Genomic DNA, 15,268 nt, shown 5'->3' on the forward strand with positions numbered 1-15,268 from the left:
CCTAGGAGGCGAGCTGCTCCCTTGCTGGGTTTTTTGGAGGGTTATTCAGAAGCCCATCTCCAAATGCTCTCCCTCCCGATGGCGGGTGAATTGCTTTGGAATAAAAGCCCAGCCACTTGTCTGCCCAGAACTGAAGTGGAAGCAGACCTTGAGGACTGCTGGGCTCTCGGAAGCTCTAGTACTGCAGGCTCTCCTGTTGGCTTCTGCTTGGAACAGCAGGGCCAGCTCATGAGCTCCCGCCCATCTCACTTCCGGGGACGTGGGGTTATTAAGGCACGAGCTCCTGGCTTTAGGAGGACTCAGTAGTTAGCAGTGCCCGTGTATACATTCTGTGATTACCTGTGTTTGTGTGTGGCTGAGCCTGTTGTCTGGATTGTTTTCAGGAAGCACACAGTGTACTACGGTGGTTTTCATGGGAGTCACAGGGTCATTATCTGGCTCTGGGATATTCTGGCCTCCGACTTCACGCCCAACGAGAGAGCCATGTTCCTGAAGGTATTGTATGTGTTACTGTGCATGCATTCACGCATACATAGATATTCTCCTAAATCTAGAAGGCCAGTTGATGTAATAATTTACGCTGGAAAAAATTATCAAGAGGGCCTCATATCATCAGCATACCCTGTCCCATAGGCAGACCTAGATGGTAGGTCAAGTAGTAACCAAGGAGGACCTCAAGGCGAGGTGAAACTGAGTCCGATGAGCGGGGAGCCTGCTGTGGACCCTCTGAAGGGACAGGCGTGCTTGTTGGGCCCAGCACTCCATCTGCCCGGAGGTACGAAGGTGCCTCCATCGTACTTTTCTTACGTGAACGGTGCTCATTACCTTACCTGAAGGAAATAGAGAAGGGCAAACTTTTAATCAATCTCTCTTCTTACAGGGTAGATTTAAACAATCTCCATTTCTACTCACCAGGGACTACCTCTGTGTAGCTTTTCCTCCGTAGTCTGAATGTGCAATATCACACATACAATGTCCCAGTAAAACACACACAATTAAATAGGCAGATATTAATGTGTATTTTGCAAATAGAGTGGCTGACATTAACCAGGACCCCTGTACTGGTGTCTTTAAAGTTGTAATGTTTAAAATGCCACCACGTTTTTTGTTACTGACATCAGCAAAGTGTTTTATAGGAGATTGGAAGACACACTTGTCTGTGTGTGTTATGTACGTGCGGAGATCTAACCAGCTGAGCTACCCGGCCAGGGCTATGTGTGTTTGTTTTTATAAAAATGGAACCGTATCACTTTGCCTCCTGCTTCTCTATTGGCTATTTCATCATGAACATTGTGCTGTCTCCTGGGGGTAAATTTAAGTGCCTTGAAATATTTTCCTTTGGACATTTGGGTTTCTGGAATGATCTCGTGTGACCTCATGGGCATTATCATCACCAACTGAAATGGTGTCGCGTTTGTCATTCCTAGGAGAGGCCGTTCCTGTTGGGGAGGCCGTCATGAGCCACGGATGCAGACGTGCACTGGTTGTCTGTGCAGATGCCGAGGGACTTGGGGTGGGCAGGCAGACATAGTTTCCGAATCTGATTTCTCAAGAAAATCAGTTCCATTTTTCCAGTATTTCTGTTATGGGCAAAACAATCTCTGCCTCTCCTAGAGAGAGAAGAAAGCCAGTGTTTCCCAACCGTGCAATCCTGGCCCCACGAAGTGGGCCAGTGTTTTTGGAGAGCCTGTCACCAAACCTGTGGTTCCTGCCATGAGCTGCCCTTTTCTGCAGCTGCAGATGGGCCCCAGAGCCTGGTGGAGGCCACAGAACTGTTCGCGAGAACGGATGTGACTGTGCTGTCTTTAAATGTAAAGACAGCAGAACACCCGGGCCTCCCTTGGCCTCCGCTCCTCCTCTGGTCCCAGAAGGGGAGAGGGCCCTCCTCCTACCGGCCCGGCTCAGGCAGGCAGCAGGTCTGAGCGGCCTGCGCTGGGATATGCATGGACTCTTCAGGCCTGTCTCCCTCCTCACAACAGGGTGGATCGTGCAGCATCGTGGACTGATGGGATGAGGCAGGGTCATGGGCGCTTGGCAGTGTTTTCTAAGCAGGAACTGTTCTACGGTTTTTATGGTGGGAAAGAAAATACATTGGGACAATAATCTGTTTTGTCGATACATTTTGTAAAAAAAAAAAGTTTTTATGTTAAAGATTTATATTTTCCTAGAGGGTTTTTAATTTTTTTAAAATTGATTTTAAGGGGAGAGAGAGAGAGAAACATCATTAATCGGTTGCCTCCCCTACTTGCCCTGACTGGGGATCAAACCCACAACCTTCTGGTATATGGGAGGCTGTTCCGACCAACTGAGCCACACTGACCAGCGCATAAAAAACTGTTTTTGAAGCATGACACACAAACTTATCTTTGGATGGTCCCAGGAATCTCCCATTCAGTTATAACATTGTTTAAATGGTAACATTTATTTTAAGACCCAGGCACTGAACTTGCTGAACTGACCACAGAACTGTGAAGCAAGCGTGCTGTAGGCAGCAGGTCCCTGTGTCTCCTAGGGAAGGGAGAGCAGCTCGGCTCGTGTTGAATTCAAGGAAACGAATGGTTTCTCAGGACCCCCTAGGCAGGTCATCACTTGGATTTCCGGGCTGGCCCGATGCCTCTGCCCGGGGGAGCTAGCAGCACATGTGGAGAGTGACAGGTGCTGCCATCTGAGGGATGCCAGGAGCCCCGAGGGTGCAGCGGGGAGTGGGACTGTCTGCCCCCAGACCCTGTTTGGTGTCCGGTGCCTCGGTCGGCCCTCCCCTCCCCTCCTGACTGCAGGCCTGGTCTTTGCCAGCTGGGAGCAGGTTGGTCGGCCAGAGACAGGCCCCGGGAGCCAGGCTCAGAGGCTGCTCAGAGACTGCGCTGTGCACCGGCGCATCCGCCTGCGTGGCCATGCTGAGCAGGAGCCCGGTGCAGAGCAGAGTGACTGGCACAGGGCCCTGCACCCCAGCCCCAGGCCCTCTCATCGGCGGGGCCCTCGTGTGGTGTCCCTGAGGAAGGATTCTTGCTGCCTGCGTGACAGTCCACTGGAGACCATTTCCCTGGTGGGAGTTGGCATTGTTCCTGACTCTTCGGCCACTTCTCCACCAGACTCCCACAAATGTCCCCTCTGTGACCCGTCCTGCCGGCCGAACAGCGGTCGGTGACATGTGACTGGGGAAACAGGCACGCAGCTGGCGGTGAGGCCGTTCTGAGGAGCGCGAGCCCCACTCTGTCCCCTGCCCCGCCTTGTGTTGCAGTTCGTGACCAGCTGCTCCAGGCCCCCGCTGCTGGGATTCGCCTACCTCAAGCCTCCTTTCTCCATTCGCTGCGTCGAAGTGTCCGACGATCAGGTACAGGAGGGTTGTCTGCGTGCCCCCCACAGGGCAGGTGCCGGGTGCTCAGAGCCAGGCGAGGCTTCCCCGGTGCTGCAGGGGCAGCAGGCCGGTCCTGCCTCCTCAGCTCGCAGTCCCTTCCCCTTACTCCCTCGGGGAAGGGGAGTTGGGGGCCGTTTTTGGTTACTGCTGGTCTGGCCTGGCTCCAGGTCTGCGGGGCAGTGTGGGACAGAGGGGCGAGGACATGGGCCCAGGGATTGAACAGGCACAGGCTCGAATGCCGACTCCTGCAGCTGCCGGCTGCACATCTGGGCAGGCTGTTTCGTTTTTTCATCTGTAAAGAGAATGAATGCCTTGGGGTTATCATGCTCTGGGGGTTGGTGCTCAAACAGTAGCAACCCAGTGGCCTCTGCGTGTCACTGCCTTTCTAGGTGCAGCAGTCAGGGCTCCAGATCCCTCCTCCTGTGTGACACTAGCCCTCGACCTTAGGAGGGCTGCCCCGTCCGTCTGCCACGGGCCGCAGCACTGCCGAGGTCCCGGAGGAAGCCTTAGGCTACACGCAGAAAAGTTTGTGGACCTAAAGTCTTCTGGCTCTGAAAATTGGTTATGCAATAATTAGTGGTTAACCAGAAGGCCCCATTTCCTGGTGCTTACTTAATACAGGATCCCTCTGCAGGGTCCGAGGAGCGGGCTTGCTTCTGTGCACTCACCTCGAGGCTCGTCCTGTTTGGGGGCTGGCCTCGGGAAGTGTGCACACTCACGGGCCCGGCCACACCAGGGCAGTGGCCCAGGCTCCCACACCAGACACCTCCCAACCCAACGCTGTGATGTGTGCTTGCAGGACACTGGGGACACCCTGGGCAGCGTCCTCCGGGGCTTCTTCACCATCCGCAAGCGGGAGCCAGGTGGCCGTCTGCCCACCTCCTCCACCTGCTTTAACCTGCTCAAGCTGCCCAACTACAGCAAGAAAAGCGTCCTCCGGGAGAAGCTGCGCTACGCCATCAGCATGAACACGGGCTTCGAGCTGTCCTAGCTCCCAGTCCTGGCCGCCTGCCCTCAGACCCCCAGCCTGCCGGAGACCTTCCGCTCCCGGAGGCAGCTCCCCGGACTGTGGCCGACATGCCCGGTAACAGCGGCCCCCAGACTCTCTCTGTAGCCATGAGACTCCCCCTGTGGCCTCAAGAACTTTGGACACACATGACTCTACAAAACGTTCTCCAGGTGACACTAACGGGAAGGGGGTATCGAAATAAACCTCCAGATTCCGCCAGCATCGGTCCTTTTCCCTGCATCCCAGTGGCCTGCAGCCCAGGCCTGTGACTGCAGCGGGGCTTCTCTTCTGACAGTTTGGTCTCTGTGAGTCTGTATTTCCTTCCCTTTCTGAGTGAGCTGTGCACGGACGAGGCCCAGGCTCTGCACGGCTCCTGAGTGGTTCCCTGGCGTGGGCCTGTGTGTGCAAAGCCTAGTGCGCGTGCGACACTCTCCTTCCCTTTCTGAAAACTCTACTCAGGTAAGGCCTTGCCAAGCCTCTATGCACCCAACCAAGTCTCTGCCTCCATCCCGTCCACAGCAGCCTCTCCAGAGAGCCACCCACATCCACCTGCTCCCCAGGGGAACAGGCTCCTGCTCAGGAGGTCGCGAGCCCAGGAAACCATGGGGCAGCTCTCCTGCCCTACTGTCACATCAGATGCTCTGAGTCCTCAGCAGTCCCCTCTGGCAGGGAGCCTCCTGGATGGTCCCCAAATGTGCGTTCACATTGGCATCCTGGGTTTGCCAGAAAAAACCCGTCGGCCCTAAGAGCAGCTCCGTTTGTAGAAGGCACTGGCCGTTCCCCGAAGCCTGCTGATTCCCAAGGAGCAGCTGCCTTTCTCCTGCTTGTTTGCGTGCCTGTTATCTGGGAGGAAGCAAGCACTAGCCCAGCCCTGTCCCGTGTAGGCGTGGCTTTATGCATAGAGTGTAAAATCCCAAGAAACTTGGATCTTGCACCCCCCTTCCTAGCACAGGGAACCCAGGAGACCTTTGCACTGACTCAGCTCACGAGGCTCAGGAAATCACGGCCCTCGGGGTTGGTTTTCTTCGTTGTTTTTTTACTCTGTTCTCTCTTTCAACCCACTGTGCTCCTCTGTCCTCATTCTTCACCTCCATCATGAGAACTAACTCTAGATCCAGGGAATTGAGGCAAAGGCCACACTAGTGGTCTGTGTTGACAACCATCTACCCTCGCCCAACTCCTCGCACCCCTTCAGTCTCCCTACCACAGACAGAAGCCACACTGGAAGCCAGGAGTGCCTGGTCCCCTCTGCTCTGTGCAGCGGCTTGTAGCTCCCATCCAAGCAGCAAAGCACCTTCCAGCAAGAACATTCACGTTGGCAGCTCCGTGAGCAAGACCTGTCTCCGTGGCTTCGGTCAGAGAGTCTCTGCTGGGGGCCGGTGTCCTGTCCGTGTTAGCCTGGCTGTGTCCGCCCTGCTGCTGCAGAACGGCATGTGTTTTACCTGGATGCAAAGACAAGGAGTTTAAAGACAGGCAGGAATTTACTATTTACGATTCGGTAGTAACCTCTGATTCTGTGGGTTTGCCACTTTAAATGCTCAGTTCCCTTGAAGATCTCTTTTGCGTGTGTGTGTGTACACTGAGCAGGTTTGCACATTTGTGCTGGGCTACACAGTCGCCAGCCTGCACAGAGAAACGCGATCCCATCCTGACTGACCACCCGAGAACTGTCCTGCATGGGAATGGGGGAGAGTGGTTTCTAAGCATCAGCTGGGCTTCTGCCGACGAGGAGGGGCCGTTGTCATTTCATTCACTCTTCAGCAGCTGGAAATACTGCACCATCTGAAGCACTAAGCGTGTGCTTTTACAGCTGGTGTTCAGTGACACCTCGATGCTCTTGATGGCTCTAAAACGTTGTAGGTTTTTAAATAAATAATACAGTAAGAATGTGTGGGGTTTTTTGTTTTCACAGATAACTGTGGATTAAAGCGTGATCAAAGGCTTTATTAAATTTGTACTTCAACACATGATGGCTGTGTTCTCTGCTTTTTATCTGAACAAGCATTTTCCAGCCACATGCCTGGATGGCTCCAGACAGGGCAGCTGGGACCTAAGTGCAGAGGCTCCCACGGCAGAAAGGTGTGGAGGCCGAGGTAACAGCCCTCCGAGCCTCACTGGCCAGAACCCAAGCAGCGGGGTGTGCTTCGACTTTGGTTTACGCAGTGACTGTCCCATCCGTGCTCCCGCCCCCTCACCCGCTTCCCAGAGGCGGCCCTCCCCCTGCAGTGCATGTTCCTCGCAGGAGTGTGTAGACGTGACAGATGCGTGTTGAGGAGAACCCAGACAATTCAGCAGTGTATGAAGTAAAATTCTGCATCTTGTCTGGACACACTCGTCCCTTCTCCCTTAGTGAGGATCGGACTCGCAGGACACACAGCCTCGTCTCCTGTTTGAGAAACCCGGCTTTCTCAGCAGAAGCCCACCTCAACCCGCCTGCTTTCCCAGCTCCACCTTGTGGGCTCTCCCCTCCTCCTGAGTTCCCGCTGCCTCCCCTGGGCAGAGGACTCCCAGGGTCAGAGCAGGACACGGGCCTGTCGAAATCCAGGGGTTCGGGAAGGAATTGTTGAAAGTCTGACGGGCCCTTTTCCAATGGTTGGAACCAAGCCCAGGCACCAGAGAGGAATTCGTGCACGGCTGGCTTTCCACGTGGAGCATCTGTACCCCCAAGTCCCCAAAATACATCCGTGATCTCCAGTGTGAGATGCGCCCACCTAGAAACCCAAAGCCTCATTTTGTGACATTTGGGCTTGTAATTACAAGTTGTCACTGCAAAGAGGAAGTTTGTAACTAGGAAAAATAACTTACCATCAAAATGAAGACCATTTCAGTACACCGGCAGGACTGGCAAGGGCCTTAGAAAGTTCAGGGAGAAGGAGGTCAGTTCCCGGGACACTGCTCTGTCCGGCGGCGCCAGAGCCGTGGGCCTGCTATGCCCTGCTGCCTGGAGGTGTGGATGGCGGCCGCCACGCAGATCTGAGTCCGCTTGCTGTTGATCCAGGACTCCCGCAGGCCTCAGACTGATTTCCTGGAACTTCTTAAACTGGTAAGAGTGGCTGGAGAACTTCAGCAAGTCGTGTGTTCAGTTCGCTTTTCCAGGAAGCGGAGCAAGGGCTGTGGACTGGAGTCCCACGTGAAAACCCAGCCCCTCACTTCCTGGCTTTGGGGTGCACGGGGTTGGCCTCTGTGCCTGTGTCCCCTGAGAGAGCAATGCCTGGCCCCGAGGCAGCACTTGGGTAATTAGTCCTCTTTCCACATTCCCTCTCTTTTCACTTTAAGAAAATGGCCACCACCTGTTGATCTGACTCTAGCCAAGCTTCCAGAGTAGCTTCTGCCGAAACCAACAGCCCTAGCAGGGCGATAAAAAGCAACCTGGAGAAAAGGCCATCCATGTGCTGTGGAACCGATGCACCCCCAATGACCACACCCCACACACACTCGTACTGGGCTGTGATGTAGAAGAGGCTGCAAGACCCAGATGGAATCCAGGGCTCTCTCCAGCCTTCAGAGCACAGCATGAAATACTTCCTCCTCCCCATCACGACCGCTAACGATGCGGCAGACTCCGCAGTCCGCTCTGGGTCCTCGCGGATCTAGCAGGGGGCACTGGACAGCAATGTGTTTGCAGCATCCAGAACTGGACGTGGGGCTCAGCCCCTCCGCTCACTCTCCATGAGGCTGAGGTCCAGGCCTCTTGCTCTCTGGGCTGCAGTTTCTCTTCCATAAAAGAGCAATAGCAGCGCCCACCATGCATTGTTGCCTGAGAAACTCCAGCCTGGGTCTGGGCCTGGGCCTCTGGGACAGCGACTCACGGCTGTTACAACCATTATTCCAGGGACCTAACTGACATCATCTCCGGAGTTTCTTTTGCTTGCAGACTCCTTGCTAGGAGGTATCCGCTGGGTTAGCAGGACCCCCCAGGACCTTCACCCTCAGCCCCAGGGCTTTGGCTCCTTTGCCTGAGCCCCCAGTGCACACATGGCGCAGCGTCTCCCCACAGGACCAGCAGCTGCATTCCCTTCATGGTTCCTCAACCCTGGGCAGCGGGGTTTCTGAGCCACAGGGAGACTCAAAGACGGGGGTGCACCGGGGTGGGGTCTACGCCAGTTTACAGCCCCACCCCCAGGAGAGCCAGGCTGCAAGAATCCATCAGTGACAACAGAAGCCTCGCTGAGGATGGGCCCCGCATCTCTGACCCCAAGTCAGAGCTGCCCAAGCATTCAGTCACCAGGGAGACCCTGACTCAGCAGGTGCAGGTGGGCCTGGGACCCACCTACCTGACAGCACCACGCTCTAGACCACACCCCGAGGAGCACGGGGGTGAGAGCACAGGCCAACATTCAGGTGGGCGGGATGAGACCCTGAGCCTAGCGTCAAAGATTGGCTCAGGGCAGCTGGGCGGGCATATTTCTTGCTCCCTGAACCATCTTTCCTCATCAGTAAAATCATTCCAGTAACAACAGCCTGATTTGTGCCCGGGAGCTGTAGAGTCAGACTGACGCGGGAACCAAGCCCAGCCTGGCACTCACAGCCGCCAGAGCTTGGCCACCTCTCCGAGCCTCACTGGTCTGAGCCACGGGCATCGGGTCCCACCTTAAAAGCATCTTCGTGGTGATGGGACAGGTACTACGTGGCGGTCAAAGAAGGGGGTTCCCGTTTGTTTAGGGTTTCAGAAAGGGGCCCAAGAGGACGTGTTCCGTGTTCACCTGGAAGGAGGGTCTCCACTTGGGAGGTGGAAGGGAACCCTTCCAGGCAGAGGGCACAGCCGGACCAAAGGTGTGGGGGTGGCGAAAGGGGTTAATTAGAACACGTGTGTCACCGAGGACAGGAGAGGGGGCGTCCTGCCTCAGATGGTAGTGGAGGACATGGAGGTTCGGAGAGGTGGATTCCCTTGCCCGAGACCACACAGCTGGACAGCGCCAGCACAGGGATTAGGCCCTGGGTCTCTGACTCTGATGGTCTGTCGACTTCCATTAGCTTTGCTGCCATGGGGGAGGGTCTGTTCTGGATGTCCCATTCGATGGGGAGGGCTAGAAGTCATTTGGGTACAAATAGATCAAGGGGAACTGCTGGAGAGGGGCTGCAAGAGGAGGTGGGGGATGAAGAGAAATGGGGAACAGGGACATGATGATGCCCTGTCCTCTTGACATTTGCCTGGTCTGGGCACCTGTACCAGACATCAGGCTCCCTTCCCCACAGGGACTGGCCCCATTGACTCTCCCCGACCTGCTTATGACCCACCAGGGACACTGTCCAGGGAAGGGAGCATATCACCCTGCCTGGGGCAGTGAGGGGCCGCATGGAGCCTGCTGTGTGGCCCGATGGCTTTGTCACCATTACAGATGGTGCCAGATGGGCCTGGCAGCTGGCAGGTGTCCCAACCAGGAGCTGGCCCAGGAAGCCAGCCTGCCAGGAAGTTAAGGTTCATGTCCATTCATCCAGCAAACAGTCATGCAGGACCTACCTATGATCCAAGCTGGACTGGGTGCTGGGGGTACAGGCGGGAAAAATATGGACACCACCCTGTTCTACAGAGAGCTCACTATGGGCGGGAGTGGGGAAGTAGGGGAAGAGGCAGAAGCAGTCCAAGGAGATACGTGATCACTTACTCCCAGTGCCTAGTGCCACCGTGTTAGCGAACCCACTTCATAGCTGGGAAAACAGAAGTTGCCAGATGGTAAGCCCCTTGTCCAGGTGCAAGTTGGGACATGGAGAGCTAAGCTTCGCAGCCCAGTACTCGCAGGCAGAAGAGGCCTGGGGAGCCTTCTCGGGAAAGGGCAAACCCCAGCAAAGCCCAGGAGCTGTCTGTCTCTTGCCCAGAGCCTGCTGCACATGCTGCTCACCCCCGTCCCGTCTCCCCTCCCGGGGCTGCTAGCAATAGACAACACTGCCCCCACCTTGCGCAGAAGGCCCCGCAGCGTTTTTAAGGACTTGCCTAGGACCCCAGAGATCTTGCCTCTCTCAGTCCCGCCGAAAGCAGGAGAGGTGCCAATCTGTGGAACAGCACTGGTCTCGGCTATAGAACTAAAAGGCACAGGAGGATTTGGGGTGGGGGTGGTCCCTGAGCCCAAGGTGACCTGCTCTGCTTTAGTATCATTCCCCCACCTTATCAAAGCTCCCCAGGTGGGGGAGTCTGCAGGAGTTTTGGGACCCCCACCGCTTTCTTAACTCACCACTCCTGTTTCAACGAGCTGCAGCCCCTCCCTCGCCTCACCAGCGAGGTGGAGACCCAGGTGGACCGAGGTCAGTGCCCGCTCAGGGGCCGCACCTTCACGCATCTGGGAACATGATCCGTTCGGGACCGCCCTGTCTTCTTCATGAAGGCCTTGTCCCTCGGCCCCCAAAACATCTTGACGATGACAGTGAACTTGTCACTGCATCCACAGCAATGGCCAGAATTCCTGGGCAATCCTCTTGGTGAGCAAGCCACGCGGCCCCAGCTGAACAAGCCGGGTGGCTTCTCCCAGCAGCTGTTCACACCGTGAAGCTGCAAGGTTGGACACTGCCCACCTCCAACCACATCAGCGAGGGCTCCTGAGCCGGAAGCAGCAGAGGCCAGCTCGGCCCTACCTGGACGGGAGGACCAGGCCGGGGGAAGGAATGGAGAAGAGCGCCGATATCCTCAGCTCTGCGGGGGACAGCTGGTGGTTGGGAGTGTCGCCCCCAGGCAGCCTGAAGTGGACGTGGACGCTTGGCTGGCGCCCACACCCTCTCGCTTCTTCAACTCGCGGAAGAAGTGGCCACGCCCTCCCGAGCCCCTTGTCCCGGGGGAGATGGAAGCCCCCGGAGAGGTGGGTGCAGGCGGCCCGCAGACGCGGGTGGGCCGGGCAGTTGACGGCCGCCCCCACCTCGGTGGAATAATTCTGATGAATTTGGGAGCCCATGGCTGTTCAGCAATCGGAGTTAAGGTAAGATAAATGGTGTCGGCTGGTCTGAGAGGCTGAGGGTGGCTGAGGTGGTTCTGAAGGTGGTGACCGGAAAAGGGGTTGGAGGGGGGTCGGAGGCTGGAAGAAGGGGCGCCCCTGGGTCTGTGCTGTCCAAACACTGTTGAAGCAATAGACCGATCTGGGGGACCCCTGAGGGCACTGCTTCCACTTGTCAGTTTCTTTTGTTTCATACAAGTAAGCCTTTGTCAAATCCAACCCAAACTCACTGTTGGAAAAAATTGGAAAACCCAAGCAAAAATGAAAATTAAAACATCCCGTAATCCCATGACTTACAGATAAGTATTAACATACGGAATGGCTCCGTGCATGTTTCTGTGGTGTGTATACACACAGGTGTATTTCTTTTACAGCATTTGGGTCCATTATATACCATTTTGTACCTCGGAGTGTGTGTGTGTGAATAGATTGTGAACAATTTTCCATAGTAATAAACCTATAGTAATGCACCATCATTTTCAGTAGCTTTCTGATATTTCTTGTAATCCCTTATTGTTAACTATTTCACTTATGTAATAATTACCTCCCTGTTGTTGGACATTTGTTTCCAAATTTTCACTGCAATGGGCAGCACTGCCCAGGAAAAACCCCTAACGGCTCCACTGACGAGTCTGACCACTTCCTCTGGAGAAATGCTCGGCTGTAGAACTGCTGGGCCATCAGGATGCGTTTCTAGGACTTCCGTCTGCGTTGCCAAATTGCCCTCCTGAAAGGTCATACCAACCTCGAATGCCCCCAACGGTGGCAAGTCAGCGTTTCTGTCTCCCCGCTGAAGTCTGCAGGTGGAGAGCCACAGGCTTGCAACTCTCTCCAGCTGCCTGGCCCCGTGGCAGGACCCCTGGGGGCCATCAGAATCCAGCTCCTGCTTTCCCGCTGCCCAATCCGAAGTCCCCTGACCGAGTCCGTTTGCAGGCAGGGGCAGGATCCCGATGCCACCTGGCGTGGCCACTGGCAGACCCCAACTTCCATTCCTACATGGGCACCTGGATGTCTTTCCTCGCAGCCTGCCGCCCACACCTGTGACGGGACAGCTAGCTCGTGAGTTATCGTCAACCTTATTTCCCTCTACAGCTCCTACAGAGTTAACAGATGTACGCACGTCTGAGGCAGTCATGCGGCAAGAGACTTTGGGGCCAATCCTTCCCGTTTTGACAGTGTGTAATCGAGGTGAAGCCATAAATTTTATAAACAAGAATAAACGACCCTTAGCAACATATGTCTGCTCGACCCTTCCAAGGTGATCGTAAATAAAGGCACCTGCTTTCTGGGGAGGGATGAGGGCCGAAGGATTCGTGCCTTGGGAGCATGCAGTGGGGGAGAGAGGTCCCCCAGCCACCCCCAGGTCCCGGGCCAGCTGGATGCCTGCCATTTATTTAATCAGTTCTCCGGGCTGCCTTTGCCCCCGTGTCCCCTGCACTGGTGCTGGCTTCTCGCCCTTCCTCAGAGAGGTAGTTTGCAGTGGGGTCGGGAGGGTCCTCTGAGCTTATGGTACCCTCTTCTCCTCCGTTGCCCCACCTAATTGTCAATCATGTCCTGATCACCACTGTCCCGAGATGGCCCCCAGCCGTGGGAATCTGAATACTGGTGTCTGTCCTGGCTCTGCAGCTGCCCACAGGGAGACCTGGAGCAATCTGCATCACTGTGGAGAGCTGAGACACTGTGTGGCGCTGGCCAAGGCGCCGTCCACCTGTGCCTGTTTGTGTATCTAAAACAAAGATTCGAATAGCTACCCGATGGGGCTGCTGTGGAGTCCATGTTCAGTGCACACGGAGGTCACGCCTGTATTGCCATGGTGATGAGTTCGATAAATATCAGCTGTTTTTTATATCATTATAACCATCATCATCATCCCAGTAGACACTGTGTGATTCAGAGCAAGTGACTTCGCCCCTCTGAACCTCAGTTATTTCACCTGTGAAATGGGGAGAATAACTGTAAATACCTCGTAGGGTTCTGAGAACTAAGAAGACATAAAAACCCAGCATCGTGGTTCAGTTGAACATGTAGCTAAGTGTTGAGCAAATGCCAGTTGTGGGGTTTGGAGGCACAGAGCCTGAATTTAAAGCCTAGCTTCACCTCCGAGAGACATGTGACCTTGAGAAAGTCATTTCTCCTCTCTGGGCCTGTTTCCTCATCTGTAAGTTAGGGATGCTAATAACAGTACCACCTTCATGGGCTGTTGAAAGAATAAAATGAACTATTATTGCATGTAAGCTGCTTGCTTGGGCACAACCAGTGGTTGAAGTGTGGTTACTAATATTTACTTACCAAGTTCTCCTCCCAGCCTCAGTCCCCTCATCTGTAAAACGGGGCAGTGATCTCTGAGATCCCTTTCCGCTCTCATTGCTCTGTGACCGTCACCTCTCCCTCGCATGTTGGCATGGTGTTCCTAGAGCCCTGTGCCCGTCTGACCGGGACCAGGCCCTCTGGAGGCCACGTGTCTTCCCTGCCCTCAGCAGGTCTAAACACACCAGGGGTGTGCACAGTGGTCCCCTGGGCCCCACCTGGGCCTGAGCTATTTGAAAGTGCTTTAGAAAGGATAAAATGTGATTCAACAACAGCAATAGCTACTTTTTTTTTTTTTTTTTTGAGCTGCTACCAAGTGCTAGGTCATGGACCTAGTCCCTGACCCGTTGGAAGCTGGTATCGTCTCGTTATAAAAGGTGAGGATTGAGGTGAGATTCCTGGGCCTGGTCTGAAGGGAGGGGTGGGCCACAAATCCTCCCAGGCACTGATTTATGTAGCATTCATGCAGAATTTATTATACAAAGAATTTTATTCAATTAACTTGAAATGCGTCTGGATTCTTAAAGGTTCAGTAGTGATAACTGGGACAGAGCGATCATAAAACTGGATGGGCTGTCGGAGGAAGGTGTTGGGGAGGAGGCGAGGGTGACATTGCAGCTGATGGGGGATTCGGAACCAGGGACGTTTGTCATTGGGATGTGTTACAAGTTCGGGCTGTGAAAATTACTCAGTGAAAAATGCGCATTAACAATAGCCATGAAATATCAGTTAAGGGAAACTAGGTTGAGAAATGAGACAGCAGAATCTATTAGCGCCTGACATTGTTCTCGGCGGCCCAGGCCGTGATTAAAATGACTGTCAAGTGGCGGTGGGGGGGAGGCCAGGAGTCACAAGGCCACATCCTGGCACCGACTCCCTGAGACAAGTGGGTTCCTCTGAGCCTCAGTTTCCTCACCTGCAAAGCAAGAGCAGAGAGTACCTCCTTCAGGGCTGCTGTGAGGATTAAAAAGACTGAGGAGCTCGGGGCCTGGCGTGATGCTGGCTGGCATCATTAACATGGTGGGGTTCTTGCTGATAGGATGTCCAGCCACCAGCTCATCTCTGGGGTTCCCGAGAGATGGACCTGAGCTAAAGTGAGGCAGGTGAGGCACTTTCTTGGGTGCAACATGTATGGGAATGCCCCAAACCCCAGTAATCAAGGTAAGTAATATTTTCACACAGTATTTTTAAACATCACATTATGCAAAAAATAAAAATAAAAACCTATGACCAGCAAGTTGCCGGTTTTAAATGAAAGCCTGTGTTTCTTTCCCAGCCCTGCTCTGCTGGCAGTGGGGACAGTCGTTCGTGAGGCTGACAGTGCTGTGCAGACGGGGCGACGCGGAGCTTCACAGAGTTGTTTTGACTGCGGAGCTCTCACCGACTTCTCCCACTGGGTTCAAGACCCGGGGCTCTCTCGCTTAAGTGTGCGTGGGGTGCGCATTTTGCCTCGGGTTCCGGTATGGCTTCATGAGGCACTGCGGAAGATTTCCAGCCAGCCCATCCCCGGGCCCCCAAAGCAGAACTCGTCTTTCCCAGGTTGGTGGCACAGGACACCCCCCCGGAGATGCCAAGGCTGCCCTGCACCGGGCTGTCTCTCGGGGGACGTTTGCTGGTGGAGGGCAGGTGCAGAGGGGCCTACAAACCCGGGTCAACGTCTGGCCTGTGACAGCCCCT

General features: G+C 54.9%; 1 protein-coding gene across 2 annotated transcripts in view; it reads left to right on the forward strand.

Annotated features, from left to right (window-relative positions):
* UBE3B (ubiquitin protein ligase E3B) overlaps positions 1-6,293 on the forward strand; it is a 51,793-nt gene extending 45,500 nt beyond the window's left edge. Inside the window, exons 26-28 of one of the 2 annotated variants that reach the window (XM_036276394.1) lie at positions 384-495; positions 3,239-3,331; positions 4,155-6,293. In XM_036276394.1, the coding sequence (XP_036132287.1) occupies positions 384-495; positions 3,239-3,331; positions 4,155-4,346 (397 nt within the window). In that variant the 3' untranslated portion in view covers positions 4,347-6,293. Of the gene's footprint in view, positions 1-383; positions 496-3,238; positions 3,332-4,154 lie in introns of those variants that run through there. The other variant, XM_036276395.1, reaches the window with a different exon arrangement.
* Positions 6,294-15,268: the final 8,975 nt, after the last annotated feature.

The sequence above is a fragment of the Molossus molossus genome, unplaced genomic scaffold (genome assembly GCF_014108415.1).
Source record: "Molossus molossus isolate mMolMol1 unplaced genomic scaffold, mMolMol1.p scaffold_m16_p_22, whole genome shotgun sequence".
Lineage (NCBI taxonomy): Eukaryota > Metazoa > Chordata > Mammalia > Chiroptera > Molossidae > Molossus > Molossus molossus.